Raw genomic sequence first — 27580 nt, forward strand, 5'->3', positions numbered from 1 at the left:
CGGCAAGAGGACAAACTTTTTCCTCCAAATCTCACTCGCGAGTCTGTCGATTCGCCTTCCCTTAACATGCCGTTCAGTCGGCCGATGATGGAAGGAGAATATCAGTGTCTCCACTCTGGTTAGTAGGTTAGGTTTTTTTTTTCTTTGTTCTCATGGACACGATGGTCGGGCGGATGTCGACGCTTCTTTTTCGAGTTTGTATTTTGAGCTTCGACCGTCCTCAGGTTCATCCGTTTGGACGTAGTCGACGGAGGTCCCTGTCATCTCCTTAAAGCATTGAGCTTAGGCTTTCTCGTCACGTGGCAAGATTTGGTGTCATGTGCTTCAGATCTATACAAGAGTCCAACAACGCGACTGCGGCCCCAGGGTGTTGGTTCTTAGGGGTACGCACACGAAGACTTTCCAGTTGTCATCGACAATTAGGTCAAGCCATCTCCGGTGTCATGTTTGTTGCGTGTCGACGGCTCACTCTAACGGCAGTAGTGGTCGTTCAGTTGAGTGTGGCGTTGCAAAAGCCAAGCTCCGTGTAGCTTGTTTTGCAAAAAATAAATCAAAATATATTTAAAAGTTTTTAAAAATATCAATTTTTTCTACAAATACATATGGATATTTTTTAAGTATGTATAAAATTTCATCAACTAATCTGATTATTTGCAAGCTACAAAAAAAACAAATATCAGACCCCAATACAACAAAGAAGAACCTTGTTTCAATATATGTATTTGCCTTTTTTGTGTACATCACATATGAATATATATGTTCATGAACTTTATACATGTGTACATGAAAACCCTTTTTCAGATTTTACGAGAAGTGAAAAAGGTATTTACACTGGAAAAAAGAGAGCACCATTGAGGTCAGCCTCCACAGGCGCTTTTCATGGTGTCGTTTGTCTTGAAATCTCGATGTGATTTTTTTATTATATTTAAAATACTTTGTATTTTTGATTAACTTTTTATAATAGATTCGATCCTTTCCGAAAAAATAAACTAGATTATTCCCAGGGGAATGAAACGCAAAGCATCTTTCGGTAGCCCCTATCCAAATCCGAGGGTCAGTGCGTGTCACGGTATTTGTTTTAAAGCCCGTAGCGATGGACACGACGATAACTCGGCATTCCCGTCAAGCGTATCGTATATCATACTAGATGTTGATTGCGGGACAAGAGCAGGTAGCATACCAAGATACGAGGCGTGCACGCGCGGAGAAAATGCGGCATTCCTTGCTGCTGGTATAGATGATCGTAGAGCTTTCGTCGCCTTTACTCCTCGAGCAGACAGACAGTCGTGTCACGCTACACTGCACATCGGTCACAACTCCTCTACAGCCACTGTTTGCAACTGATTACGCCCTTCACACGGGGTGTTGCGCGTAACAACAACACAGACGGTAAGACGGTTTTACGAGATGTGGAAAAGGTATTTACATTGAAAAAAAGAGAGCTCAATTGAGCTTGGCCTCCACAGGCACTTTTCGTCGTGCCGTTTGTCTTCAAATCTCGATGTAATTTTTTATTATATTTAAGATACTTTGTATTTTTCATTAACTTTTATAATATCAGAAATATTAACACTTTTTTAATTAGACTAATCCACAAGTAAGTAGTAAGCATGGCATAAAAAATATGCATCTCATAGCTATGTTAAGCATACTAGCACGTATGCAGGGGAAGTAGTGGAAGCAGAGCCGAACAGAGTTAGGGACGGATCGGGAGCAGTCACGTCGACACGCTCCCCAGCTCGGCTCATCCCCGCAACCCGCGGCGCGCACGCGTCGTGCCGAGGCGGGCGACGAAGGAGAAGCGCGTGTGTACCACTCCTCTTCTCAAGCTCCTAATGGCAAGTGATAGAGCAGCCCTTCTAAAAGGGTTTCAACTCTCCTAAACTAGTAAGATGGGACTAAATTTCCCACCACCTACCATCTCATACATGAGCCTCAAGATTAATCAGGATTTAGTATTTTATATGGGTTTAAGCTCATCCATAATCCAACATATAATAGATCTGATCCTTTCTAAAAAAAATAAACGAGATTATTCCCACGGAATGAAACTGATTACGCAGTTCACACGGGGTGTTGCACGTAACAGCAAAACAGACGGTAAGACGTGCTGCGTCTGTAGACCACACACTCCGTCTCGTCGTAAGAGCATCTTCAACAGACGTCGGTCGCGCCGCGCGCAAAAAACACATATGCCGCGTGTGCATCGGCTGATTTGGCGCGGCGCGTTGCCCTCGCTCCAGCAAGCGCGCTAAAATGCAGAGCGCGCGCAGCGTTTCAGCAACGCGTAAAAAAGCAACGCGCACGCTCATTCTAGGCTATTGAAAAATAGATAGATTGTATAGATTTTAACGATACAAAGATATTTTACATCGAAAACATAAATTACATAATAATTAAACGATAAAACACGAGATAGATTGCATAAAAAACTAGTCTAAGTCGCTATCATCACTATCGTCATCCTACTCGGCGGTGTCGTCCGAGGTATCCAGCCAGATGTCCAACCACCGATCATTATCCGGCATGAAAAACGACTACCCACCTGCTTCAACGAGATCGGACTGCGCGTTCGCCAATGCCTTGCGCCGACGCCTGTCCAACCGCGCCTCGCGGCGCCTTCGCGTGTCCTCCTTGTGACGCCTTGCCTAGTAGGACTGCTCGTAGGCGACGTCCTTCGGGTGGCGGCGCCGCCACTCCGCCATGACCCGCTCGTCCTCCTGGGCGACGAGGAGGCGGCGCTGCCGCTCGGCGTGCTCCACACGGTCTTGTGCCGTGTTCAGACGCGGCGGCGGGGCACGGTCGAGCGCTTGCTGGAGCGTGTACACATCCTGGAAGTTCATCTGGCCGCGCGGCCGGCCTAGGCGCCACGTCGCCGCGTTGACGTGCGGCCGGCCTCGCGCGCCGTCCTGTACGTGCCGAGGCCGAGCCGGAGATCGCCGGAACGTATCTCTGCGTAGTAGCCGTCGTTGGGGCGCAGGCGAACGCCGCGGTAGCCGGACGCTCCTCGGTGACGCGACGGCATGGCGGCGCGTTGGTGGCGGGGCGCCGGGGCGGGTCGGTGGCGGGACGTTGGAGAGGAAGAAGAGAAGAGGAGACGTGAAGAGGCGCGTGACGCGCGCCGGAAGCGGCGCGCAAAAAATAACGCGCGAGCTAGGGCCTTTTCGCGCGCGCGCAAACGGTTTCCGCACGCGTGGTTTTTTCGCCGCCGCTGGAGCGCGGCAAAACGCGTCCCGCGCGCTAAAGTCTGCGTTTATCGCGCGCGTTGTTTCGCGCAGCCGTTGGAGACGCTCTAAGTTAAGATTCCTCGAACCGTAACCACACACGCAGGCACACAAGAGCGCATGCAATGCATGCAGGAGTAGACGTCAACAGCGGCCGCATGCAGCCGATTTTTTACCTCCCACAAGTCCCGAGAGAAGAGCGCGACGGCCACTAACCTTTCGGAGCGGCCGCCCATACCCACACCGCACATGCACGACACGACACGAGGAGAGAAGAGACACGGCCGGACAGTAGAGGCATGCACATGCAGGACCAGAGAGGAGAGACACGGCCGGCCGGCCGGCCAGGCATGCAGGGAGGACCGAGATGGATCCATCACGTCCGATGCTCCGTGGCAAGCGGCCAAGAGGAGCTGGCCGCTCCGGCGCGGACGGCGGATCCTTCTTTTCTTGCGCACCGCTGTCTGCTGCCCCCGCGCGCGCACGGGTGGCATCGTCCCCGACCCCCACCGTATCACGCGATCCCTTCCCTTTTCCCTTCCGTTTCCTGTCCCCTTCCCCGTGCGCCGCTTCACCGCACGGCCGCCCACCCTCGCCCATGTTGCCGCGCGCATGTCACCATGCACCCACACCTCCTACCCTCTGTCGCCGGCCCGGCCCGCGTCGACATATACGGCCGGCCCGCGCGCACCCTCCCGTCGCCGTCGCGCCGTCCGTATCGGCACGTGCCCTGTCCTCACCTCCATGTACCCTACCTACACACAATTATACCTGCCTGCATGCCGGCTCACTACTCCACTACTTAACTCCTCCAGGTAAGATACCACTACTGTCAAAGGTGTGCGTGCGTGCGTGAGAGAGAAGCGGAGGAAAACGTGCGGGTGCGAACCTGCTTTGCTTTTGCGTGAGCTGCAGTGCAGGGCATACGGGTCGGGACTGACCCGGGGTGGTGGTGGTGTATATAACCAGTTGTCACGCACAAGAATCAAATCCTAGCACCCCCCCCCCCCCCCCTCTCTCTCTGAGCTTCTCTCTGCTTCATCAAGCGAGCGAACGACCCACCGCTACTCTGCTCGGAAGAACGGAAAGGAAAAGAAAAGAAGATGGCCGTCTCTGTCCGCCTCGGCTCCTCCCCATCCATCCTTCTGCTCCCGCTCCTCTTCCTCTTCACCATCCCGTCGCTCGCCTCCGCCTGCGACCGCTGCGCGCGCCACTCCAAGGCCGCCTACTACACCTCCTCGCTCACCCTCGCCGGTAAGTGCCTCCACCCATGGATGATGGATCATGGATGGATCCCTCGACCTGCTCTACTTTTGGTTTCTGCCGGTGTGTTGTGTGGGTTGTAGAGGAGGTGGTTCTGAGTTCTGACTGGGTTTGCCTTTTCCGTGCAGCCGGCTCCTGCGGGTACGGCACGGCGGCCGCCTCCTTCAACGGCGGCCTGCTCGCCGCCGCCGGCCCGGCCCTGTACCGGGGCGGCGTCGGCTGCGGCGCCTGCTTCCAGGTAGACACCAAGAAATCTTGTGCCCAACGGCTTTGGCTCGTCTTCTGGATTCACTTGCTTCTTGATCGTCGGCTTGCCCAAGAACCGAGCTATCTCGATTCCTTGGCTAATCAAATTGGTCTCGGTGTGCCGAGCGCAGGTGAGGTGCAAGGACAAGAAGCTCTGCAGCGGCGCCGGCGCCAGGGTCGTGGTGACGGACCGCGCCAGGATGAGGACGAACCGCACGGACCTGGTGCTGAGCAGCCCGGCGTTCGCCGCCATGGCCCGCCCCGGCATGGCCGCGCGGCTCACCAAGCTCCGCGCCGTCGACGTCGAGTACAAGAGGTAAAAGTGAAACCACCTCTGTTGAGCTCTTCTTTTTCACCAACCGCGCCATGTGCCATTTTTTTTACCTTTCAACGCTGAACGTAGTGGAGTACTCGTAATAAGTACTAGTAAGAGAAACGAGGCAAATAGTCTCCACCGAACGTGCCCACCATAAATAAGCACAGGACACGATTTGTCTCTACAGTAGTTACTAGGACGACCTAGACTTGGAAGGTTAAAATTTGTCGGTGTTGATGCGCGTGTGCAGGGTGCCGTGCGAGTACAGGGGCAAGAACCTCTCGGTGCGGGTGGAGGAGCGGAGCCGCGCGCCCAGCGAGCTCGCCGTCCGGTTCCTCTACCAGGGCGGCCAGACCGACATCGTCGCCGTCGACGTCGCGCAGGTGGGCACCAGCAGCTGCAGCAAACCCTCCCCCGCCCTCCCCAAGAACCACTGACGTGCTTGTTTCTAACGGGATTTCATTGGCGGTGACGGATGCAGGTCGGGTCGTCGAGCTGGAAGTTCATGACGCGGGAGCACGGGCCGGCGTGGAGCACGCGGCAGGCGCCGGCGGGGCCGCTGCAGTTCAGGGTGGTGGTGACCGGCGGGTACGACGGGAAGTGGGTGTGGGCCGACCGGGAGGTGCTGCCCAGCCGGTGGCGCGCCGGCGAGGTCTACGACACGGGGGTCCAGATCACCGACGTCGCGCAGGAGGGCTGCTTTCCATGCGACACGCAGGAGTGGAGGTGAAAGCAGGCAGGCTAGTAAACAAACAAAGAACCAAAGAAGAAGCTGATGGCTCCTCGTTTTGGCCGGGCTATGCATCACAGCACAAGGCCACACCACACCAGAGATGATTAGGTTAGTCTAACAGTTAACACCAGATGATGACTCATAGGGTCCTCCTGATGATCCATCGGCCACTTTTGCTGCCGCCGCTCGTTTTCTTTTCTCTTTGTTTTGTGAGCCTTCTGTATGTACATGAGCTGCTGACGTGAATGAAGATAAGTAAATTAAGTAGAGCATCTCGATCCTGGGGAGTGATAATGGATGACGCCGAGGCTAGTATATTTGTAGCTTTAGTGCTTGAACAACTTGTCCCGAGATGGATGACCAAGGGATCTTCGATGCTGACCCGTAAATTTGCTCAGCCATCTGTCCATGCACAAAAAGACCAGTCCGCAGACACCGATGACGAAAGCTGACATCCAATCCAACTATGTCCACGTATATTTCAACCACTGCTGAAACAACATTGCCCACATATATTTCGACCGTTGTTGAAATGAAACTAAAGGAAAGAAATTCATGCAAACCGAGCGGGTTTTCATATAAACTGAAAGAGATTTATGCATACATGATGGATTTTATATAAACATGACGAAGTTCATTACATTTTAGACATATTTCAGCTAAAAGCGACTAGAGGTATAATTTTGATGTACTTCTGTTTTAACTAAATGACAGCTAAAAGCGACTAGAGTTATAATTTTGATGTACTTCTATTTTAACTAAATGACTGATGACGCCCGCTCCCCGTAGCCGGCCGTGAGCCCCGAGAACTGAAGCACCGCCACTTACCTTCGTCATCTTCAGTTCCGTCCCAGCGCCCTCCAGCTCTGCCTTCGCCACGCAGTTTGAGTGAGTAAGCTGTTACCGATTATCAACCCACCAAGCTTGGCTTCAGGCGAAGGGGAAGAGTGGTTGCCTTTCTGGGACCCGAGCGGCGACGACCTACCATGCACTATCTTCCTTGCTGCCGACGACACCTGTGGACGTGCCGACTTCGTAGTTGTGGAGGCGGGTCGCGACTTTGGCGAAGCCGGCGATGTCCTCCTTGTCGTTGGTCTTGCGCCATACCTTGTGCGCCGAATAGCCAAACTCCTTGTAGGCGGCTTCCAATTCCGCCTGGCACCGGCGGTACCGCCAGCGGTCGAGGTGGATCTCGCGGGTGGAGCGGTAGGACTCGAGCAGCGTCGCCTGCTCACTACGTCCGCGTCCGGCGAGATCGCCCTGCCGGCGGTGAGCTGCTCTTCCGCCTACTGGTGGTCCTGGAGGAGCTGGAGGTTGTAGGCCGCGTTGACATGTGCCTCCTGAAACTGCTCCTCCCGCACCATGTCCATGTAATGAGCACGGGCCTCGCCGATGCTCATGGTGCCATGCGCCGACGAGGGTGGTGCCGACTCCTCCTCGGCAACGTCCTCCATTTGGATGTCGTCAGCCTTCGGCTGCCTGCCGGCAACAATGAGGGCCATCTCCTTCTTCTCCTCTGGTTGCAGTCCGTTCCAGAGAGTTTTGGAGTGTGAGGAGGCCATGGTGGAGTGGTGCAAAGAGAAGAAAGGAGCTGGAGGAGGATGACTGCGGCTATGGCCGGGGCCACAGTTTATATAGCGGGCGGATGGCAATGGTGTGCGGCAGACGGACAAACTGACGGTCGTGGTGTCGTTTGAACACGAAGCAGACGTGTGCAATGGGAAACGACATGGACGGTGCTCTACGAGCTAGTGAGAGGTTGCGTTCGCTCTGGCCGGACATGAATGCGGCACTTACGCTCTGGAGCAGCGCTAACCGTTCCAGGCGGGAAGCGCACACGAGCGGGGGTGGGCTTTTGGTGGACGAGGGCGGTTAGGAGCGAACATGGCAGCGGTCCGGACGCCGCAAAGCCACCCGTATTTTGTCTTCGGTTTACGGAAAAAATACATCCAAACCGTTCGATGGACCAATATAAACTCGCGTTGAATGATATAACACGTCTGAACCGTGTGATCCGAATGTATGCAGGCGGTTTAAGTGTCGTTGAAGATGACCCTGACATTGGGTTTCAAATCGTCGGGACGCTCGTTTCAAACGGCTCACATACCGCCATGCTCCTTTGCTTTCGGCGACGGAACTAGTCGTTAATCTTTGCTGCTTCCGCTGACTTATCAGGCCAATCTTCATGAATGGCTCTGGGCTGTATAGCACGCGTCGGTCCCTAAAAAAAAGCATCTCATTATTGCAATTTGGTGAAGGAGCTTTAAGACACCCTTGGGGAAATGCCTGTGTACAAGCTCGCAACCGGAACTAGGAGTATCTTGCTAGCGAAGGTGATGAAAGTATTCAAGAAGATTGCAAATGGAGTTCTAAACTAGCCGCAACTGGTAAAGTATGAAAAAGGATCAAATTCAAGACGACATCAATCACGATGACTCCACAATAGAACAATATTAAGTTTGAAAAAAATTCAACAAAAAATTGAACGAAGTTCGCAAAAAATGATTTTTTTTTCACGAATTTGATAAAAAAGTTCAGAAAAATTTGGAAAAAGTTCATAAAATTGGAAAAGGTTCACGAATTTGAGAAAAAGTTCACATATTTGAAAAGGAGTTCAATTTTCTTTGAAAAAAGTTCATGAATATGTGAAAAGTTCACGAATTTGATAAAAAGAAAAAAGGAAGGTAAAAAACTGAGAACACCAGCAAAATCTCGTGTGAGGGAAAACCAGAAGAAAACCCGCCCAAAAAAACCATCAGGACAATCTTTTCTTTTTGAGGATCTAACCATCAGAGCAATCATGGGAAGGTTCCAAAAACAAGGTGACAGAAAATACCTACATGGGCTGGTCCATTTAGATATACAGTATTGTGGAGGGATAGGTGCCGGTTTATTGCAAGCACTCTAACCGGCGCTTAAGCCGTCATATCGGAGACCCCTAAAAAACCGTCATATCGGAGTCACCTCTCAAAAAATGCGTCAAATAGGAGTAGGGATAGGTGCAAAATATCCTTAGCACAAAAAGTGCGTGCAAACACTGAACATGTGGTGGCCCAACGTGTGATCTCGGGACAAACACATATCGTACCATTTAAAAAATGTACGTGACATTTTAAAGAAATATTCATGCATTTTGAAAACATGTTCGGACATTTATTTATTTTACTTAACACAATGTTCACTTAGTTTTATAAAAGGTTTCATGCTATTAAAATATTTAACATTTATTTAAAAATTCAAAATATGTATTTGAAAAAATGTACATTATGAATTTAATATGTACTTTAAAAAATAGACACGTGTTGAAAAATAAAAAGATAAAAAAAACCAAAGGAAATTGGTGAAGAAAAGAACCAAGAGAAACTAAACAAAACACATGGAAATGAAAGAAGAAAAATATCTACACAGAAGGTTCTAAAACAAGTTCGAACGGGTCCATATAACCTTCCTAAACCACTACATAAAGTACTGTGTTTGACCGGTCCATTTAGTGGAGCACCAGAGGCGAGACTATCGTAAGTCTGCAATCGGTCACAAATAGCCCCGGCAAACGCCCGTGAACATTGTGCTGGTGGCGGCCAACATATGATCACGGGACAAATTTTTTCTTACCATTCAAAAACAATGCACATGAAAGTTAAAGAATTGTTCACGTATTTCAAAAACATGTTCAAACATTTTTTTTAAAATTATACAATGTAAAAAGGTTCATGTTGTTTGAAAAAATGTCTCATACTATTTAAAAATGTTTAACTTGTTAAAAAATGTTCCAAAATTGTATCTGAAAAAGGTTCAATGTGCACAAAAAAGATTTGGAGGTTGTCGTAAGTTCTTTTGCGGGCCGGCCCGATATACGGTACCTAATCGGGCCATTTTTTCGATGGTTATTTTGTGGGCCGGGCGGACATAGAGAATCTGCTAGAGATGCTCGAAACCAGCTCCACAGCGGGATATGGCCGATGCATTGGAGCCTCTTCATCTTCTTCAACCATGTGAGAATGGAAGGGATGGGATCATCGAGCTCTTCTCCCAAGAGAGGTATCTGAATGCTATGCATCCAAACGCGCCGAATCTCTTGAGATACCTTGTTGCTGCAGTTGTCATTAACAAAAGGAGAAGGGACATGCTGAAGGAACTGATCAAGGTCATCCAGCAGGATCAGAACAGCTACAAGGATCCGATAATCGAATTCCCAGAGTGCTTGTATGTGAAGTACAGTATGATTTTGGTGGCGCGCAGCAGAAGCTTGTCCAGTGCGAGCAGTTTGCATTGAAGTTGGGTCGATTTGTCTTAAAGCTACATCACAAGATGCAAGGCTACAGATAAGATGCCCACCAAAACCATACAAAATCCATGGAAACCTTGCACATTCAGTACCCTGAAAACTTTGGCAAAGGGACTACTACAAGGTGAACCATCTGCCGTGCAATTTTCAGGGACCATGATGACTGCCAATCCACACGCATTCACACAATATTCAAGTGTAGGAAGCAAGCTCGGCACACATAAACACAATGGCCTTACTCGCGCTCGATCTGGATGGTGACATGGCCGATGTTGTACTCTTCCTTGATGTACCCAATGACCTTGTCGAGCATTTGATCGGCGTCCGCATCCTGCTCGATCGTCACATGGCACGCCAGGAGCACCTTCCCCACCGTGATAGCCCAGACGTGCAGCTCATGGACAGCAACCACGCCTTCCATCTGAAGGAGGCCGCCCTCGAGCCTGGTGGCGTCGACCTCGCGGGGCGTGCTCTCCATCAGAACCTCGAGCAAGTTCCGAACCATCCTGACCGTGGTGAACAGCACGATCACGGAGAAGATGAGGGTGCATATGAGGTCGATGATCTTCCACTCGGGCTTGTACCAGATGAGAGCCCCTCCGACCATCACGCCGATGCTCTGGATGGAGTCACCGATCACATGCAGGTAAGCACTGTGCACATTGATGTTACGGCGGCGAGTCTCCTTAGCTTCCTTGGCACCATCATCATGCTTAAGCAACGGTTCCTCGGCATCATCCTGGTGTTGTCCTGTGGTTGAATGAGGATGATGATGAGTGGTGACGGTTATGGAACTGCCATGGCTGTGCTCATGGTGATGTGCGTGGCCCTGCTCATGATCATGCCCATGGTCGTCCTCCGAGTTACCATGATCATGGCCATGGTCATGTGAGTGTCCATGGCCATGGCCACCGTGCCCATGGTCATGGCCAAGCAGCACTGCCATCACAATGTTAACGAACAGACCAAAAGCTGATACCGCGAACATGAGGGAGCCCTGCACCTCGCCCCCGCTTCCGTTGACGAGCCTCATGATAGCTTCGTAGACGAGAATTCCGGCGAGGAGCCATATGAGCTGAATAGAAACCAGTGCGCCAAGAATCTCTATACGGAAAAATCCGTATGACTGCCGAGGCGTCGCTTCCCAACCAGCTGCCCACAGAGAGAAGAGAGATATGGCGAAGGCCGCGACGTCCGAGAGGAGATGGGCTGCATCGGTCAAGATCGCAAGGCTGTTCGCCTTGATGCCTCCAACCACCTCAACCGCCATGAATATGACGCAGAGGATCACGGCGATCAGGAGCTTCCTCATGGACGCAGACCTCTCCTTTGCGTCTTTCGAGGTGCTGGTGGAGTCGGCGAAGTCGCAAGATGCACCTCTGCACATTTTGCTCCCGGACAAGGATGAGATGCCCATTGTTGCTTCATGGGGCGGTAATGAAGTGTGGCTGTCCATCTGAAAACAACAACCGAGTCAATAGAATACACAAGTAAAAGTGTGGCAAAAAATATTCGAGTCAAATATGACAAAAACTACCACATGTAGAAGTGAAAGGTAAAACTTGTAAGGGTATTGGTTTGCACAAGCAACAGATATTAAAACCACAATCCAGAAGGGATATTTGCACATGACAGGTGTATTGGTTTAACAGAACTTAAGCGCAAGTGGATTATATTTTGTTAGGCAGTTCCAAAAGAGAAGGCACATCTAGACCGCATCATCAGCTATGGCAAAGTCAACATTCAGCTATATATGTATTGATACTTTCAAAAAGATTAATGCCTACAAACTTATGATAGCGTTTTTAGATAAGACCACGAACTTTCCTCCTTTATGTGAACAACATGGGGCAGAGTAACTCAAGCAAATGGCCACAGCTAGCAAATTCAGAAAAGAATGAACAGAAAATGCATCAACTCAAGCAAATGGCCACAGCCTAATCAAAACAAAACGTTGATCGTCTGGTCGCAGAACCAAATCACCGTGCAGGAACTGCGAAAATAATGATTGTGTTTTCTCTAGTCCCACCCCACGATAGGTCTTTGCCAATCTGAACACTTGCAGGGACAAAGCAGTCCAAAATCACACCAGCTGATTGCCTGATTGGAGCTGTAATCCATGGACGGAAAACTCAAAATTCGCAACGAAGTCACAGAAGGAGGAGCAGCTAGCGGTGGGACGAGGGATCCAAAGCATCATGAGTATCTGTCCAAACTTAGACTCCGTCGCACCGGTGGAGCGAATCGAGTCGGGAGGAGATCGCACCTGGGGCTGGAGAGGAGGGGATCGAGCGCGCTCGCGCACGCCGCCGGAGATTGAGGCGGAGACGGACAAGGGGAAGGCGAGGGGAGCGAGGGCGTTTATACAACAAGTAAACGACTACTACTCCTACTAAACTAAGATGTCGGCATCTACACGACTTGGAACATTGCTCTGCTCGCTCGACGTTTGGAACCGGAGGAGGAGGGTCGATGGTTTACCTGATGTGTCTGCTCTTGGACGCCAACGGCCGGCCGGTGAGCTCCGCGAGCGCGGAGCGCGGAAGGCGGCGGGGGCGAATGATCTTGACGTACGTGCGCGGATCGTAGGCGAGTGGGCTGGTTGTGTGTGGTGAGCGTTTTATAAGGCGTGCTGACAAGGAAGGGGCCTAACGCGGCTGCACGACTCGGGCCACTGCTTGATGCAAGAGAGTATTGTCCACTGCTCTCGCCCTCTAAGAAAATGATTACGGGAGCATCTATCCGGCCTGGAATTTTTCTTTGTTCCAGTTAAATTTTCGCTGAAACGTCCCATTCACATCGGACGAATCTAGTTCTCATGAGTTAAAGCTTCAACCAATTTCAACCGCGAGAGCTATAACTTGCTTATAGTCAGACTAGCTTCTGTCTCGTCTGAAGTATTTTTCGTGCTCTGTACAGTATTAGAGCATCTCTAGCAGACCCCGCAAAATCCCGACCCGCGTAAGTCTTTTGGAGTTCGCGGAAAAGGGTATATGCTGGCCGGCGCGGACGAGGACATACTCAGACCCTGTATAATCAACCCGTAAAAAAGAATATTCTCCGAATATATCGAACGGACCCAGAGCTAGCTCTTTTTTTTAGTCGTCCTCTTCCTTGCGTCAATCCAGCGAACAGGCAGACGAGGGAAAACGCGAGGCGAGCGCGGCGGGGGCAGAGGCCAGGGCGGCCGGGGCGAGCACGGCGCGGGCGAAGGCTAGGGCTGCCGGGGCGGGACGAGCGGCGGCCGGATCGAACGGCCGGCGCATCGAGCTAGCTAGCTAGCTCTTAGAATCAATTGAGCTGCTAGCTAGCTCCGTTCGAATGGTTCGAGCTAACTAGCTAGCTCCGTTCGAGAGCCGCGGAGCCACGGGCGAGCGCGGCGGCTAGGACGGAGGGCCGGCCGGCTATCGGACGGCCGGTGGGCGAGCGCGGTGGCCGGGGTGGAGGGCCGGCTAGCTATCGGACGGCCGGTGGGCGAGCGCGGTGGCCGGGGCGGCCGGGCGCGGCGGCCGGGCGAGCTTCGTGGCGTTGGCGAGAGTAAAGATTCCTTAACCGCCAATGTTGACCGGTATGCAGGGCCTGGCAAAGTTGCCTTCAAAATTGTATATATAAAGGTTTCGTGTTCGCGTTTACAGGATTCCTTAACAAAAATTAAGGGTCCGACAATTTTAAGGGATCTGTTCGGTCACGTTTTTTCGACTGGAACTGCAAAAAACGATTATTTTACGGGTTTGACCACTTATACGGGGTCTGCTAGAGATGCTCTTAGGCCAGCCCATTTTAGGCTCGCTCGCTGTAGTTATGTTCGCTGTGTTTTCCTCTTGGTTTTTCTGTTTCTTTTTTTTCCTTTTTAATCGGTTTGTTTTGTTTTATTCCTTTTTTACCAGTTTTCCTTTTTTTTCTACGGTTTTCTTTTGCTTCTTTCTCCGTTTTTATTGGGTCCTTTTCTTTTCTCTCTTATTTGTTTTTATTTTTTCTCGGGTTTCTTTGCTATATTGTTGGTTTTCATTGGTTTTTTGTTTTTAATATGTTTTCATTGTTTTCATTCTTTTGCATTAGTTTTGTAGGTTTTTTTGGTTTTTATTGGGTTACTTTGTTTTTCTTTATTTCTTTGTCGATTTTCATCAGTTTCTTCTTGTCCCGCACATGTTAACTTTTTTCGGTACACATTCTATATTTTTTGTATACATCAGAAAGATAGTTTATATACATGTTTAACTTTTAAAAAATACATGATTAATTTTTTTTAAAACTAATTTTTATCATATCTATTTTTCTCCATATACATTGTATATTTTTGGTATATATCTAATACAATTTTATATACACATTTAACTAATTTTAAATATAGGATTAACATTTATTCCCACGAAAGAACATTTTTTGAATACAAGGTCAACGTTTTTCAATACACGGCGAACATTTTTAGTGGCAATCAACACTTTTTCTCTCAAAATGTATATACACCAGTAACACTTTTTTTATACATGTTTAACATTTTTTAAACACATGATCTACATGTTCCATACACATTGTATTTGCTTTGTATATACTTTTCGTATACATGACAAATATTTTTTCTATACACATTTATTATTTTTCAAATGCTTGATTAACATTTTTTATTGCCCAATTAACATTTTTTAAATACATGATTCACTTTTTTCATACACATTGTATTTTTTTGTATACACTAGCAAATATGCCGTGCGTGCAACGGGAAAAAAATACCACACATCCCTGACCCAAAGCACCAACACCCTCTATTTCAATAGAGAGCGCCCCACCGATGTCATGGCGTATCCCCCTTCTCGTGCTCACCGACGGTGGCTGCAGTGTCTACCTGATCATAATGCGTCCAAACGTGATCAATCTCAAGGCAATGAGCTCAGCTACCGCATGAGATACCTGTCATTGAACCGCAACATCACAACTGGATGTTTGAGGACGTGAAGGCCACCCTCCGCGAGCTACTCCCCACACCTAGTGCATCCGCACGACTACATATTTTGCATTGATATTGTGGTATGTCATGAATTCAGCTACCCTAAAGACACATGTAATTTGAAGGTTTAACATGCCCTTTGTTTAAAGCTCGCACGGGAATGAATTTGTGATATCAGGGCGACATCTTCCTTATATCAGCATTTGGAAGCATACACACCATTTACAATGACCTTACAATGTATTTTCAGTGTCAATAAGAATTTTAGAAAATACCTAACCTAAGTACAATCATATGAATGATTTCAAATACATTTAATCTTAACATCATAACAAAGCAGAGATCAGTTACTTTTTTATTATTCATTTACCCAACATGTTTACATCGGAATTTCAATTAGACTATTTACTGTACATCCACAAAGTAAATTCAAAGATTCAATGAACTACAAAGCGATAAATGAACAATCTAGCAATTCAGGTCGCCTCGATAGAAAATAAAATATTAACAATGGTGTCGGTGTCAAAACCGGCGGATCTCGGGTAGGGGGTCCCGAACTGTGCGTCTAGGCCGGATGGTAACAGGAGGCAAGGGACACGAAGTTTTACCCAGGTTCGGGCCCTCTTGATGGAGGTAAAACCCTACGTCCTGCTTGATTAATATTGATGATATGGATAGTACAAGAGTAGATCTACCACGAGATCGGAGAGGCTAAACCCTAGAAGCTAGCCTATGGTATGATTGTTGTTCTGTATGTTGTCCTACGGACTAAAACCCTCCGGTTTATATAGACACCGGAGAGGGTTAGGGTTACACAAAGTCGGTTACAATGGTAGGAGATCTACATATCCGTATCGCCAAGCTTGCCTTCCACGCCAAGGAAAGTCCCTTCCGGACACGGGACGAAGTCTTCAATATTGTATCTTCATAGTCCAGGAGTCCGGCTGAAGGTATAGTCCGGCCATCCGGACACCCCCCAATCCAGGACTCCCTCAGTAGCCCCTGAACCAGGCTTCAATGACGACGAGTCCGGCGCGCGGATTGTCTTCGGCATTGCAAGGCGGGTTCCTCCTCCAAGTACTTCATAGAAGATTTTGAACACAAAGATAGTGTCCGGCTCTGCAAAATAAGTTTCCACATATTGCCATAGAGAGAATAATATTTACACAAATCTAATCTGCTGACGTATTCCGTAGTGTGACATCGCACCACTGCCAAGCCTTTATTCGAATCGTTTTATTATCCCACCTCAGCGCGTCATGCGAGGCGGTTTCCTTGGCACGTCTTGTTAAAGCAGAGATCGTGTCCCCTTATTCCGGGATTCTCATCAATACGGGCGTGGGTAACCCAACCGCTTCTAGGACTCCCAGACTATAGGCAAGTCCAAACGGCCACGGAGAGGACGCTTGATACTCACCCTCTTTATAAAGGGACAAGGCTTTCATTTTTCCCTCCCGTGCTCAATCGAATCCTTCCCCCACCTCAAGCTCAAACACCCAAAGTTCAGGTCAGGTGCCCCGAACTGTCAATCATGTCCGGATCTAGCCTTCAAGGCCGATGGGTGTCTTCCTCCGTCACGGAAGAAGACATCAAAAAGTTGAGGGAGGCCAGATATCTGACCGCCGAGGTTTTGCATTGGCTGCCTGCCCGAGGGCAGGCCGTCCCCTCCCCCGAACCCAACGAGAACGTCGTGTTCGTCTCCCACTTCCTCCAAGGTCTAGGCCTTGCTCTGGATCCTTTCGTCAGGGGTTTGATGTTTTATTACGGGCTAGATTTCCATGATCTAGCTCTGGACTCCTTTCTTCATATCACGACATTTATTGTCGTGTGTGAGGCCTTCCTCCGGGTTACCCCTCACTTTGGCCTGTGGCTCAAGACCTTTGAAATAAAGCTGAAGATGATCAAGGGGCAACATGCAGCGTGTGGAGGTGCCTCAATATGCAAGATGACGGGAGCTCCATGGCCCAAAGGTTCCATTCCAGAGGTGTCTGAATTGTGGCAACAGGAGTGGTTCTACATCACGGCTCCTAGAAGTGCCAAGTGGGCGGCCGCCCCTGTTTTCCGCTCGGGCCCTCCACCACAACTGATGTCATGGATCAGCAGAGGTCTGAGCTGGGGTCCAGCCAAGGACGTGCCTATACTACAAAGCCACATTCGAGATCTCTTCAATGGAGATTTTAGTTTGGTTGCGGTAATACAAGTTATGCTGGTTCGTCAAGTCCAGCCTTGCAAACTCCGGCCCCTTCGCTTGTGGGAGTTCAATCCCGAGGGACCGCGTGTCATTCAAAATTTCCTCTGCCGGACGCACGAGGAGATGTACAAGTCATTCTTCGGACCTCAGGTAGAGTGTCCGGAAATCCCCGAGGACGTGGGCCTGAGCAGTAACCGCGCCGCCGAACAGGTAAGGAATCTTCCGGCCGAACATACTATCCCTCATTTGTTACGAAGTTATTTCTGAGAGTTTGCTTTTTGACCAGGACTGGCTAACAAAGGCGAAGTTGATTCGGTGTTCGGCCCCCCTCCCTGAGGGTTTGGACAATCCGGTATTGGAAAAGATGCTCCAGGTCGCACCTTGCCCGGAGCCCTTGAAGGAAGATACTGGGGAGGATAATACGGGCGGACGCGGCCCCCCAACGCTGCCCATTCTAACCGAGGGAGCGAGCGTCTCCATGAAGGAAGACGACCGGAGGAGGAAAAGGACTGCGCCCGGGGATTCGGAAGCCGAAGCTTCCAAACGGGAAAAGAATTCTCCCACCGAGGGTCCTACCTTGGGGGTGCTTTTGCCGCACAAAGTCCGCGGGGGGATCAATTCTCCAGCGTGTCGTAAGTGACCCGAAATACTTTAATAGTACAGGTATGCCATCTTTTTCTTCTAAGAAAATAACCATTGCATATATCTTTGCAGTTCGGGCCTTAGCCCCTCTCAAATGAGCTCGTCTTCGGGGGATCTTCTTCCAGAGATGATGGAGAGTGAAACGCCTCCTCCGGACTCCTCCGCTCCGGAAGCGGGTGACCCCGAAGTGTCGTCGCGGAGGGCCTCTCCGAGTCTGGTGAGGCCAGAAGATAATCCCATTGACCCCCGAAGCTCCCAGTGTCCGGCTCCTGAAGAGAGCGGAAAAGAGAGTCCGGCACCATCTGGTGTGCGATCGGATGTTCTGAGGGAGTTGGTAGGGCGAGCGGCCATCTCAGATGAACACCTTGTGCTGATGAATACGATGATGGAGAGAATCTCGTCCGCCGAAAGCGGATTGCATGAAGCTTTTATGAGTCTACTGACAGACTTTGAGGTACATAAAATAATGTATGATAGTCCTGCACATGCTAGGTGTGCCCTGTGTAGATAGTAGCCCCTGAGACTCTGGTTGTCGTCGGAAACGACGACGAACAGAGGATCATATTCCCAGGTAATAGCCATACTGCCTCTATGTGCAGGTGATGGAAGCTCCGGTGGCTAGCCGGACCAGCGAGTTTGCCCATTTAAAACGGTAGTTGGATGCGGCAGACGCCGACATCGAGCTTGTTAACAAAAGGCTTGACGAGGCACAGTGTAAGTGTCATTATCTGGTAAACGCCATATAGTAAGAGCAGCATGATGCCAGTATCTTTAATATGTTTTGACTGCAGATGGAGCTGCCACTATTGAAGCCTTGCGGGCAGAACTTGCCCGAGCCAAGGAACAAGCGAGGTTTGGTAATGCAGCTGCTTTGAAGGCGGCCGAAGAGTTGAAAACCGAGAAGGCCGCGCATGGCGAGAGCCGAGATAAGATGGCCAAGATGGCCATAGTATTAAAAGCCACCGCCGACCGTTGCCGGGTTCTTGAAAAGGAAAACCTAGCGAAGGAATCGGACCTTGAGAAGGCTGCTGCGACGAGAAAAGACATCCGCTCTGCTTTGAGGGCGAAGAAGGAGGAGCTGCGGGAAGCCGGGGATATTGTAGCTGGGAAATCCTTTATGTTGCGGAGGAAGTTCGGAGATCCATGGTATGCCTCTCTGGATCGGCTGTGGAGTTCGGAGGATGTGTATATGGATTTGGCGGCGAGCGCTACCGATGCGGCCAAGTACTTCCAGGGTCAGACGGACCGTGAAGTGGACCAGCTGTTTTGGACACAATTCCATTCTCCCGAGCGTCCGCTTTCATTGACTGACCAATTAGCCGAATGGGCCGAACTGAATAGGTTGTCCGGACTCGCCATGAGGTCTATTGTGGATCAGCTATGGCCGGAAAGGCCAAAACCGAACAGCTATTTCAGCTTGGTGCAGCAGTTCCTTGACGTGGTGCCGCGCATTAATGCGATGAAGAGGTCGGCGTGCATAGAGGGCTCACGGATGGCCTTTGCCCGTGTAAAAGCATACTGGGCGGAGATGGATGCTACCACTGTTGCAGCGCGGGATTCGACCATAGGTCGAATGGCTGCTGAGCACTACTTTGAAGAAGTTCTTGAGGGTGCTCGTTTGATAGAGACCCAGTGCTCAAAAAATATTATGTTTGAGTGATATGTAATCTCATTGTAAGCGAAATGCTTTTATAAATTTTTATAAGGCTATTTTTATACTTTTGCCTGAAAGTAATATGATGCCTCCTGGGCGGCCGTTTATGTATACATGTGTATAACCTAAAAGATTGCAGCCGTCGACTTCAACCCCCACACATATAATGCGGAGGTGCTCGCAGAAAACACGCATTCACACTTAACCCAACGTCTTGGTCCTATTAAGGAGGTGATAGCGGAGCGAGCGAGGCAACCGGACTATAATGCTTTAGCACTTTCACTTAGCCATAGGAGTTTGACAGTGGGGCTACTAGATAGCCCCTGGTGGCTCCGCACTCTCCCGATCCCGGGGTGCATACATGCCTGGCCGGAAAACGGCCCTTCGTTAAGGCGGAGGAATTCTAACATTCCAACAGGTCACCGAGTGGTTGACCAGTCTCACGCTATATCATGACAGTCAGTTTTCGGCTTTCTCTACTGAGGTGCTTGTCCGGATGAACCAGGGCACAATCGCAGTAGTTCTCCTAGTGCTACTTTAGCCGGTAAAGCGGAACGTAAGGCACCAAAACACAGGAGCCGGGCAAACCCAACATTTGACCAAAGACAATGAATCGGAGCTGATGCATATAAGGCCAAACTCGCGACGCCGAACACTCCCTAAGGTATTCGATCTTTGTGGTATAAACTGGGCCTAAATAATGGCCTTTGTAAGAAGCCCCTTGTGTCCAGGTATGTGCATTGTTCTGGCGTGGCCACATGCCAAGACGTCAGCATCCTTCTCAACGGTGGATATGTATCAACAAGAGACAGTAAAAAAGGTTTACGCAGGGTCTTAATCTAAAAAGAATCCTTGGAGCGGGTCCCTGCCGCACGTCTGCGCCGGTGTCTCCGTTGTGCCATATCCTGGACAGGTGTAGCACGATGATCATCTATAAAAGAGAGGAATTTAGGTGAAAAAGTTTTCGTGCAAAAAGATAGTTTTTAAAGAAACCATGTATAATTCAAGATGAGAAGAAATTGCCGCTTGTCTGCACGCGTTGAGCCCCTTGTATTGACAAATAGGGGTGTGACCATTTATTCGGTATAAATAGCGGCGCCGGACTTGATTAGTTGTGTCTAAGGTCTTGACGACCTATTGGATTCTTTCGCTGGTCCGGGCGCCTTTAGTGTGCGGCTGCCAAGGCAGCCGCACTCTCTTTGGCGCGCAGAGATCGCTTGATATTTCTGTTCACTGAAATGATCCCACGTGGACCGGGCATCTTGAGTGTGAGGGAGGCGTAGTGTGGTATTGCATTAAAGCGAGCGAAAGCTTCGCGTCCGAGCAGTGCTTGATAGCCAACAGAGCGATGTGGAAGGTTAAATGCTCGCGACGGAAGTTATTGGGGGAGCCGAATATAACTTGTAGTACGAGGGAGCCCGTATAACGAGCCCCTGGGCCTGGCGTTACTCCTTTAAAGGTAGTATTGCTATGGCGAATTTTTGTTGGGTCTAACCCCATCCCGCGGATTGTATCCTGATATATTAGGTTTAGATTGCTGCCACCGTCCATCAAGACTCGTGTGAAGTGATATCCGCCAATTACTGGGTCTAATACCAGGGCAGCCCATCCTGCGCGTCGGATACTTGCTGAGTAATCGCGATGGTCGAAAGTGATCGGTTGAGACGACCAGTGGCAGGACTTCGCGGTGACAGGCACCTGGGTATATTTTCCTGGGAGTGCCGCGTTGTTTTTTCCCTTGATCACGTGTAACATGTTTACTGTTTTGACTTCTGGTGGAAATTTCTTTTGTTCCCCAGTGTCTTGCTTGGGAGGCTCATCCTCGTCTTCACTTGGTGTATCCCCCCCTTGTGTATGGCGTTGAGCTTGCCGGACTGCTTGAAGACCCAACATTCTCTATGGGTATGATTAGCAGGTTTACCAGGGTACTATGGATCTGACATACTTGGTCCAGAATTTTGTTGAGGCTGGACAGTTCATCCCTGGTGCCTTTAGAGGGCGGCTTTTGACCTGGCCGAGAGCTTTTGAATCCGGCGTTTACTGCCGTGCCCTTCGTGCTGTCTTCTTTATTCCGGCGTTTGTTATTGCTGTTGCGCCGTGATTTCCCGTTTCCATCTCTAACTTCAGATGTACTGGGGTCGCTGGTGCGGCATCTGGCTAGCCAGCTGTCCCCACCCACGCAAAAGCGGGTCATGAGGCTTGTTAATGTGGCCATCGTTCTCGGCTTATTTTGGCCGAGGTGTCTGGCGAGCCATTCTTCACGGACGCTATGCTTAAAAGCTGCCAAGGCTTTGGCGTCCAGACAGTCGACAATCTGGTTCTTTTTAGTAAGAAACCTGTCCCAAAGCTTTCGGACTAACTCTCCGGGCTATTGAGTTATATGACTCAAATCGTCCGCATCCGGAGGTCGGACATAAGTCCCTTGAAAATTTGCCCGAAAGGCATCTTCGAGCTCTTCCCAACTTCCAATGGAGCTTTCGTGGGAGGCCTTTAAGCCAGTGACGAGCTGGCCCTTTGAGCTTGAGGGGTAAGTACTTGATGGCGTGGAGATCATCTCCTCGAGCCATATGGATATGAAGGATGTAGTCCTCAATCCAGACCCTAGGGTCTGTTGTTCCGTCGTATGTCTCTATGTTTACGGGTTTGAATCCCTCTGGAAATTCATGGTCCAGCACCTCATCGGTGAAACATAGGGGGTGTGCGGCACCCCTGTAGCTGGGTGTACCGCGTTGTTCGGATGTTTGTTGTGTTGCTTTGTATGCTGGGGCGCGCTTGCGTGGTCCATAGATGGATCTTGTTGCGCCGTCCTTTGGGTGCGAGCCCTCGCATGGGTCGCGTGTTGTATTGTGAGTGGCATTGTATGCCGCTCTGTGTTGGTAGAGGGGTCATTTATCCGGCCAGGTGGCTGCTTTGATATTTGGTTGTGGGGGGTCTGAGGCCTCCTCACCGAATTCAGGTAGCAGCTTCCGCTTTGGGTAGCTCTTGGAGGGGCGATTGTCGGCGTACATCGCTGCTGTGTTGAGTATTTTACTCCATCTGATTTGGAGTGTGTCTTGCGCATCCTTGAGCCTTTGCTTATGCTTTTTAAGACTCCTCGCGGTGGCAACAAGCCTTTTACGGTCATTCTGCTGCTCCGGGTGCCTGTCCAGCGTTATGTCGTCCGGACCATTATCCTTGATAGAATTTGTTTGTTCGGTTTGATTATCTGGATTGCCGTTGTTCGGCAGCGGTTCGCCCTGCTCCAGCGCTGGGTCTGTGTGATCATTATTTTTGTCGAGGCGGGATTTGGGGCGGCGCTTGCGTCGCCGCTTTGACTGCTTCTCGAGGGAACAAGCCTTCGGTGCGTCCTTCCGCTCCTCGTCGTCATCTTTTGGTGCGTCCACCATGTATACGCCATATGACGAGGTGGCTTTCCAGGGCCCAATAGGCGCTGGTTCTTCATCGTCTCCTTCATCGGCGTCCATACCGTCAATGTCTTTGGAGTCGAAGTCGATCATGTCGGTTAAATCATCGACAGTGGCTACAAAGTGGGTGGTGGGTGGGCTTTGAATTTCTTCATCGTCCGTATCCCAACCTTGCTGACCGTAGTCCGGCCAGGGCTCTCCTAATAAAGAGAGAGACTTTAGTGTCTTCAGAATATCGCCGAAAGGCGAGTGCTGAAAGATGTCTGCGGCAGTAAACTCCATGATCGGCGCCCAATCGGATTCGATCGGCAGGGGCGCGGAGGGTTCGGAGTCCGGCTCCTTGGAGTCACGAGTCTCGCGGAGTGCGGGGCCGGTGTTCGGCTTGATCGCCGTTGAGATCGCAGCCCCCGAGGCGGCGTCCAACCACCCATCCTCAATCGGCGCAGTTGGCTCTGAATTAAGGGTCGAAGCCGATGCGGGTGCGGCCTCCAGGGTACTGTTCGGCGGCAGAGCTAGATCATGCTCGTCGTGACAGTGCGGCGCGCTCGGCAGTGGCTCGAATCCGTCGAGGATCAAGTCCCCGCGGATGTCAGCCGTGTAGTTTAAACTTCCAAATCTGACCTGATGGCCAGGGGCATAGTTTTCGATCTGCTCCAGATGGCCAAGTGAATTGGCCCGCAGTGCGAAGCCGCCGAAGATGAAGATCTGTCCGGGGAGGAAAGTCTCACCCTGGACTGCATCGCTATTGATGATCGTAGGAGCCATCAAGCCTAACGGCGACGACACAGAGGAACTCTCAATGAAAGCACCAATGTCGGTGTCAAAACTGGCGGATCTCGGGTAGGGGGTCCCGAACTGTGTGTCTAGGCCGGATGGTAACAGGAGGCAAGGGACACGAAGTTTTACCCAGGTTCGGGCCCTCTTGATGGAGGTAAAACCCTACGTCCTGCTTGATTAATATTGATGATATGGGTAGTACAAGAGTAGATCTACCATGAGATCGGAGAGGCTAAACCCTAGAAGCTAGCCTATGGTATGATTGTTGTTCTGTATGTTGTCCTACGGACTAAAACCCTCTGGTTTATATAGACACCAGAGAGGGTTAGGGTTACACAAAGTCGGTTACAATGGTAGGAGATCTACATATCCGTATCGCCAAGCTTGCCTTCCACGCCAAGGAAAGTCCTTTCCGGACACGGGACGAAGTTTTCAATCTTGTATCTTCATAGTCCGGGAGTCCGGCTGAAGGTATAGTCCGGCCATCCGGACACCCCCTAATCCAGGACTCCCTCAAATGGTTTGAGCAGTTTTGTATGAATTGAGCAACTACCTCCAAGTAGCCAACAATTCCCTACAGACATACCAAAAAGGAATCTAGCGAGTTGAGCATCCATAGCTCTAACACGTACTATTGAAGAGTGTTGGTGCAATAATTTGCCTCCTTATGTTTTGGAGTTTGTTGACATAAACAGTATGAGACTTAGGTGTTTGCTAGTGCACACAGAGTAACATGTCCCTGTAATCAAGAGGAGTTTGATACAAACGATGAAGATAATCCCCTGCGTGGCAGTGAAAGTTATCACCGAAGATTATGATAACAAGAGTGACCCCTTAAAAATTGCTGACGCGAAGCAGTTGGTTCGGTGCTCATCCGAAGGAAGTGACTGCGTCCGAGAAGATTGAAGACCAAATAAAGACATAGCATTTTTTATTGTTTCTCTTCTCTTTATTGAGTCACAGGACCACCATACTATTAAGAGGGTGTAGCGTTCGAAGCTTCGATTCTCTGATACTAAACCCAAATCCTATGAAAGTTGCGACAGAAATCTCTTTGTGTTCCGAGCAAATACTTGCCAGCAAGAGACTATGATCTTCTTCGCTGCGAGAGATTTGTCTCAGACCGAGGAGTTAGCATTACTTGGTCCCCAAGTAATGTTACCGTTGCTCCAAATCCAACCATCGTGAACGTGCCGGTTGGCCATTGGCTGGGCCGCGTGTCCAAAATGGTCATTTCCCACCAGGGAAGGCTGCGGCTATAAATAGCCACCCTGCGCCGGCGTTGTCCGATGGTTGCTCCATTAGATTGTGAGAATATTGTTGAGAAACCCCCTCTCCTGAGTGATTTGAGTTTAAAATCCTCCAAGAGAAAACCCCTAGAGCTGAAAAATTAGATAGTGGTCCAGCATCACTCGAATCTAAGTCCAGTATGCTCCGCCTATTATTCTTGAGAGCTGCAAACTCTCTAGACGGTTAGGTGTCAATTTTTTCAGAGACCAAGAGTAATTTTGGTTCTCGAAGAAGAAGTTTGTAAAGGTTCAGAGATCGCCTCAAGTATCTACCGCGAGTGATCGACTTTGATGGACGAACTAATTGTCGAGGAGAAGAGGGCGAAGAGAGTTTATCTTCTGTGTTAAATCACAAGCCCTCCAACCAGACGTAGTCCTTGTGCAGAAGGACGAACTGGTCTACCAAATTCCTTGTCGCCATCGAGCATCACTGGTTACCTCTGTTCCCTTCCTAACATTCGAACTGTTTCTATCATGTGATTTGTCTCGATGCATGCTTTTAGTTTCCATTTGGTAGTTTGTATTCACTCACTGTATACTGTTCTCATTCGCTCCACTGCTGGGTTTCGAGAGTTTTGATATTTGCGAAGAAATTTTAAAACTCCCATTCACCCCCTTTGGTAGACATACTTCGTTCCTACAAAGAGCAGTCAAGTCCTGGTTCAAACGAGGAATGTTCTTACAGATAAAGGAATGTTCTTACAAATAAAACATTCAAATGAGGTATTCTCGATCATCAAGCCGAGGAGCGAGTCAAATCGCTCGTTTTCTGCCACCCCAATGCCTGGGAGCTTGCGGCCATCAGGGACCTCCTACGGGGTTTCGGCGATGCCTCCGGCCACCACACCAACTACCTCAAGTGCTTTGCGTCCCCGATCCGCTGCACTTTCGACGAGTTGAAGATCGTCGAGTCACTGCTCTCCTGCCCGCTCGCAGAATTCCCCATCAAATACCTCCATTTTCCCCTTATCCATCCGCAAGGCATCTACATCCGCTTTGCTCCCACTCATTGACGAGCTCATCAAGAAGCTAGCTACTTGGAAGGCCTGCTTGCTCTCTCGTGGGGACATGATGCCGGTGCACATCCCACTTACTGTGGTGAAAAATCAACCAATCCTCAAGAAAATCTCCAAGTTAGTCCATGACTTTCTCTGGTTCGGGCGCAAGGACACCAAAGCAGGTTGTTGCCCGGTCTCATGGCCCAGAGTTTCCTGGCCCTTGGAACTCGGTGACCTTGCCATCCAAGACCTTAGCGCACCGGCATCACACTGCATACTTGGTGGTTGTGGCTCTCAACTACCGACATAAAGGAAATATGCCCTAGAGGCAATAATAAAGTTGTTATTTATATTTCCTTATATCATGATAAATGTTTATTATTCATGCTAGAATTGTATTAACCGAAAACTTAGTACATGTATGAATACATAGACAAACAGAGTGTCCCTAGTATGCATCCACTTGACTAGCTCATTAATCAAAGATGCTTAAGTTTCCTAACCATAGACATGTGTTGTCATTTGATGAACGGGATCACATCATTGGAGAATGATGTGATGGACAAGACCCATCCTTTAGCTTAGCATAATGATCGTATAGTTTTATTGCTATTGCTTTCTTCATGAATTATACATATTCCTCAAACTATGAGATTATGCAACTCCCGAATACCGGAGGAACACTTTGTGTGCTATCAAACGTCACAACATAACTGGGTGATTATAAAGATGCTCTACAGGTGTCTCCGATGGTGTTTGTTGAGTTGTCATAGATCAATATTAGGATTTGTCACTCCGTGTATTGGAGAGGTATCTCTGGGCCCTCTTGGTAATGCACATCGCTATAAGCCTTGCAAGCAATGTGACTAATGAGTTAGTTGTGGGATGATGCATTACGGAACGACTAAAGAGACTTGCCGGTAACAAGATTGAACTAGGTATGATGATACCGACGATCGAATCTCGGGCAAGTAACATACCGATGACAAATGGAACAACGTATGTTGTTATGCGGTTTGACCGATAAAGATCTTCGTAGAGTTTTGTAGGAGCCAATATGAGCATCCAGGTTCCTCTATTGGTTATTGACTGGAGATGTGTCTCGGTCATGTCTACATAGTTCTCGAACCCGTAGGGTCCGCACGCTTAATGTTCGATGACGATTTGTATTATGAGTTATGTGATTTGATGAACCAAAGTTTGTTCAGAGTCCCGAATGAGATCACGGACATGACGAGGAGTCTAGAAATGGTTGAGAAATAAATATTGATATATTGGAAGGTTGCATTTGGACATCGGAATGGTTCCGGGATGTTCGGGCATTTTTCCGGAGTACCGGGAGGTTATCGGAACCCCCCGGGGAGTTAATGGGCCTTCATGGGCCCTAGTGGAGAGAGGAGGCAGCAGCCAGGTGGAGGCGCGCACCCCCCAATCCCAAACCAAATTGGACTAGGGTTGGGGGGGACCCCCTTTCCTTCTCCCCTCTTCTCCCTTCCCTCCTTCTCCTAGTTGGAATAGGAAAGGGGGGGGGGGCGAATCCTACTTGGACCGGGAGTCCAAGTAGGACTCCCCCCTTGGCGCGCCCCCTCTAGGGCCGGCCTCCTCTTCCCCCT

At 49.6% G+C, this 27580-nt stretch overlaps 2 protein-coding genes across 3 annotated transcripts; one reads left to right on the forward strand and one right to left on the reverse strand.

Annotated features, from left to right (window-relative positions):
- Window positions 1–4081: 4081 nt before the first annotated feature.
- Window positions 4082–6054, forward strand: LOC125511341 (expansin-like A1). Its single transcript, XM_048676685.1, has 5 exons — window positions 4082–4478; window positions 4616–4725; window positions 4865–5049; window positions 5300–5432; window positions 5531–6054. Exons 1-5 carry the CDS (start codon window positions 4328–4330, stop codon window positions 5777–5779), a joined length of 828 nt encoding a protein of 275 aa, XP_048532642.1. The 5' UTR covers window positions 4082–4327; the 3' UTR covers window positions 5780–6054.
- Window positions 6055–10079: 4025 nt separating this feature from the next.
- On the reverse strand, window positions 10080–12695 carry LOC125511342 (metal tolerance protein 1-like). Of its 2 annotated transcripts, none has more exons than XM_048676687.1 (2): window positions 12549–12695; window positions 10080–11523 (listed from the first exon to the last, which is right to left on the reverse strand). In XM_048676687.1, exon 2 carries the CDS (start codon window positions 11521–11523, stop codon window positions 10303–10305), a length of 1221 nt encoding a protein of 406 aa, XP_048532644.1. In that variant the 5' UTR covers window positions 12549–12695; the 3' UTR covers window positions 10080–10302. The 2 variants fall into 2 exon arrangements, with proteins under 2 accessions (XP_048532644.1, XP_048532645.1); XM_048676688.1 differs by lacking the exon at window positions 12549–12695 and adding an exon at window positions 12334–12497.
- Window positions 12696–27580: the final 14885 nt, after the last annotated feature.

The sequence above is a fragment of the Triticum urartu genome, chromosome 5 (assembly GCF_003073215.2).
Source record: "Triticum urartu cultivar G1812 chromosome 5, Tu2.1, whole genome shotgun sequence".
In the NCBI taxonomy this organism is placed as follows: Eukaryota; Viridiplantae; Streptophyta; class Magnoliopsida; order Poales; family Poaceae; genus Triticum; species Triticum urartu.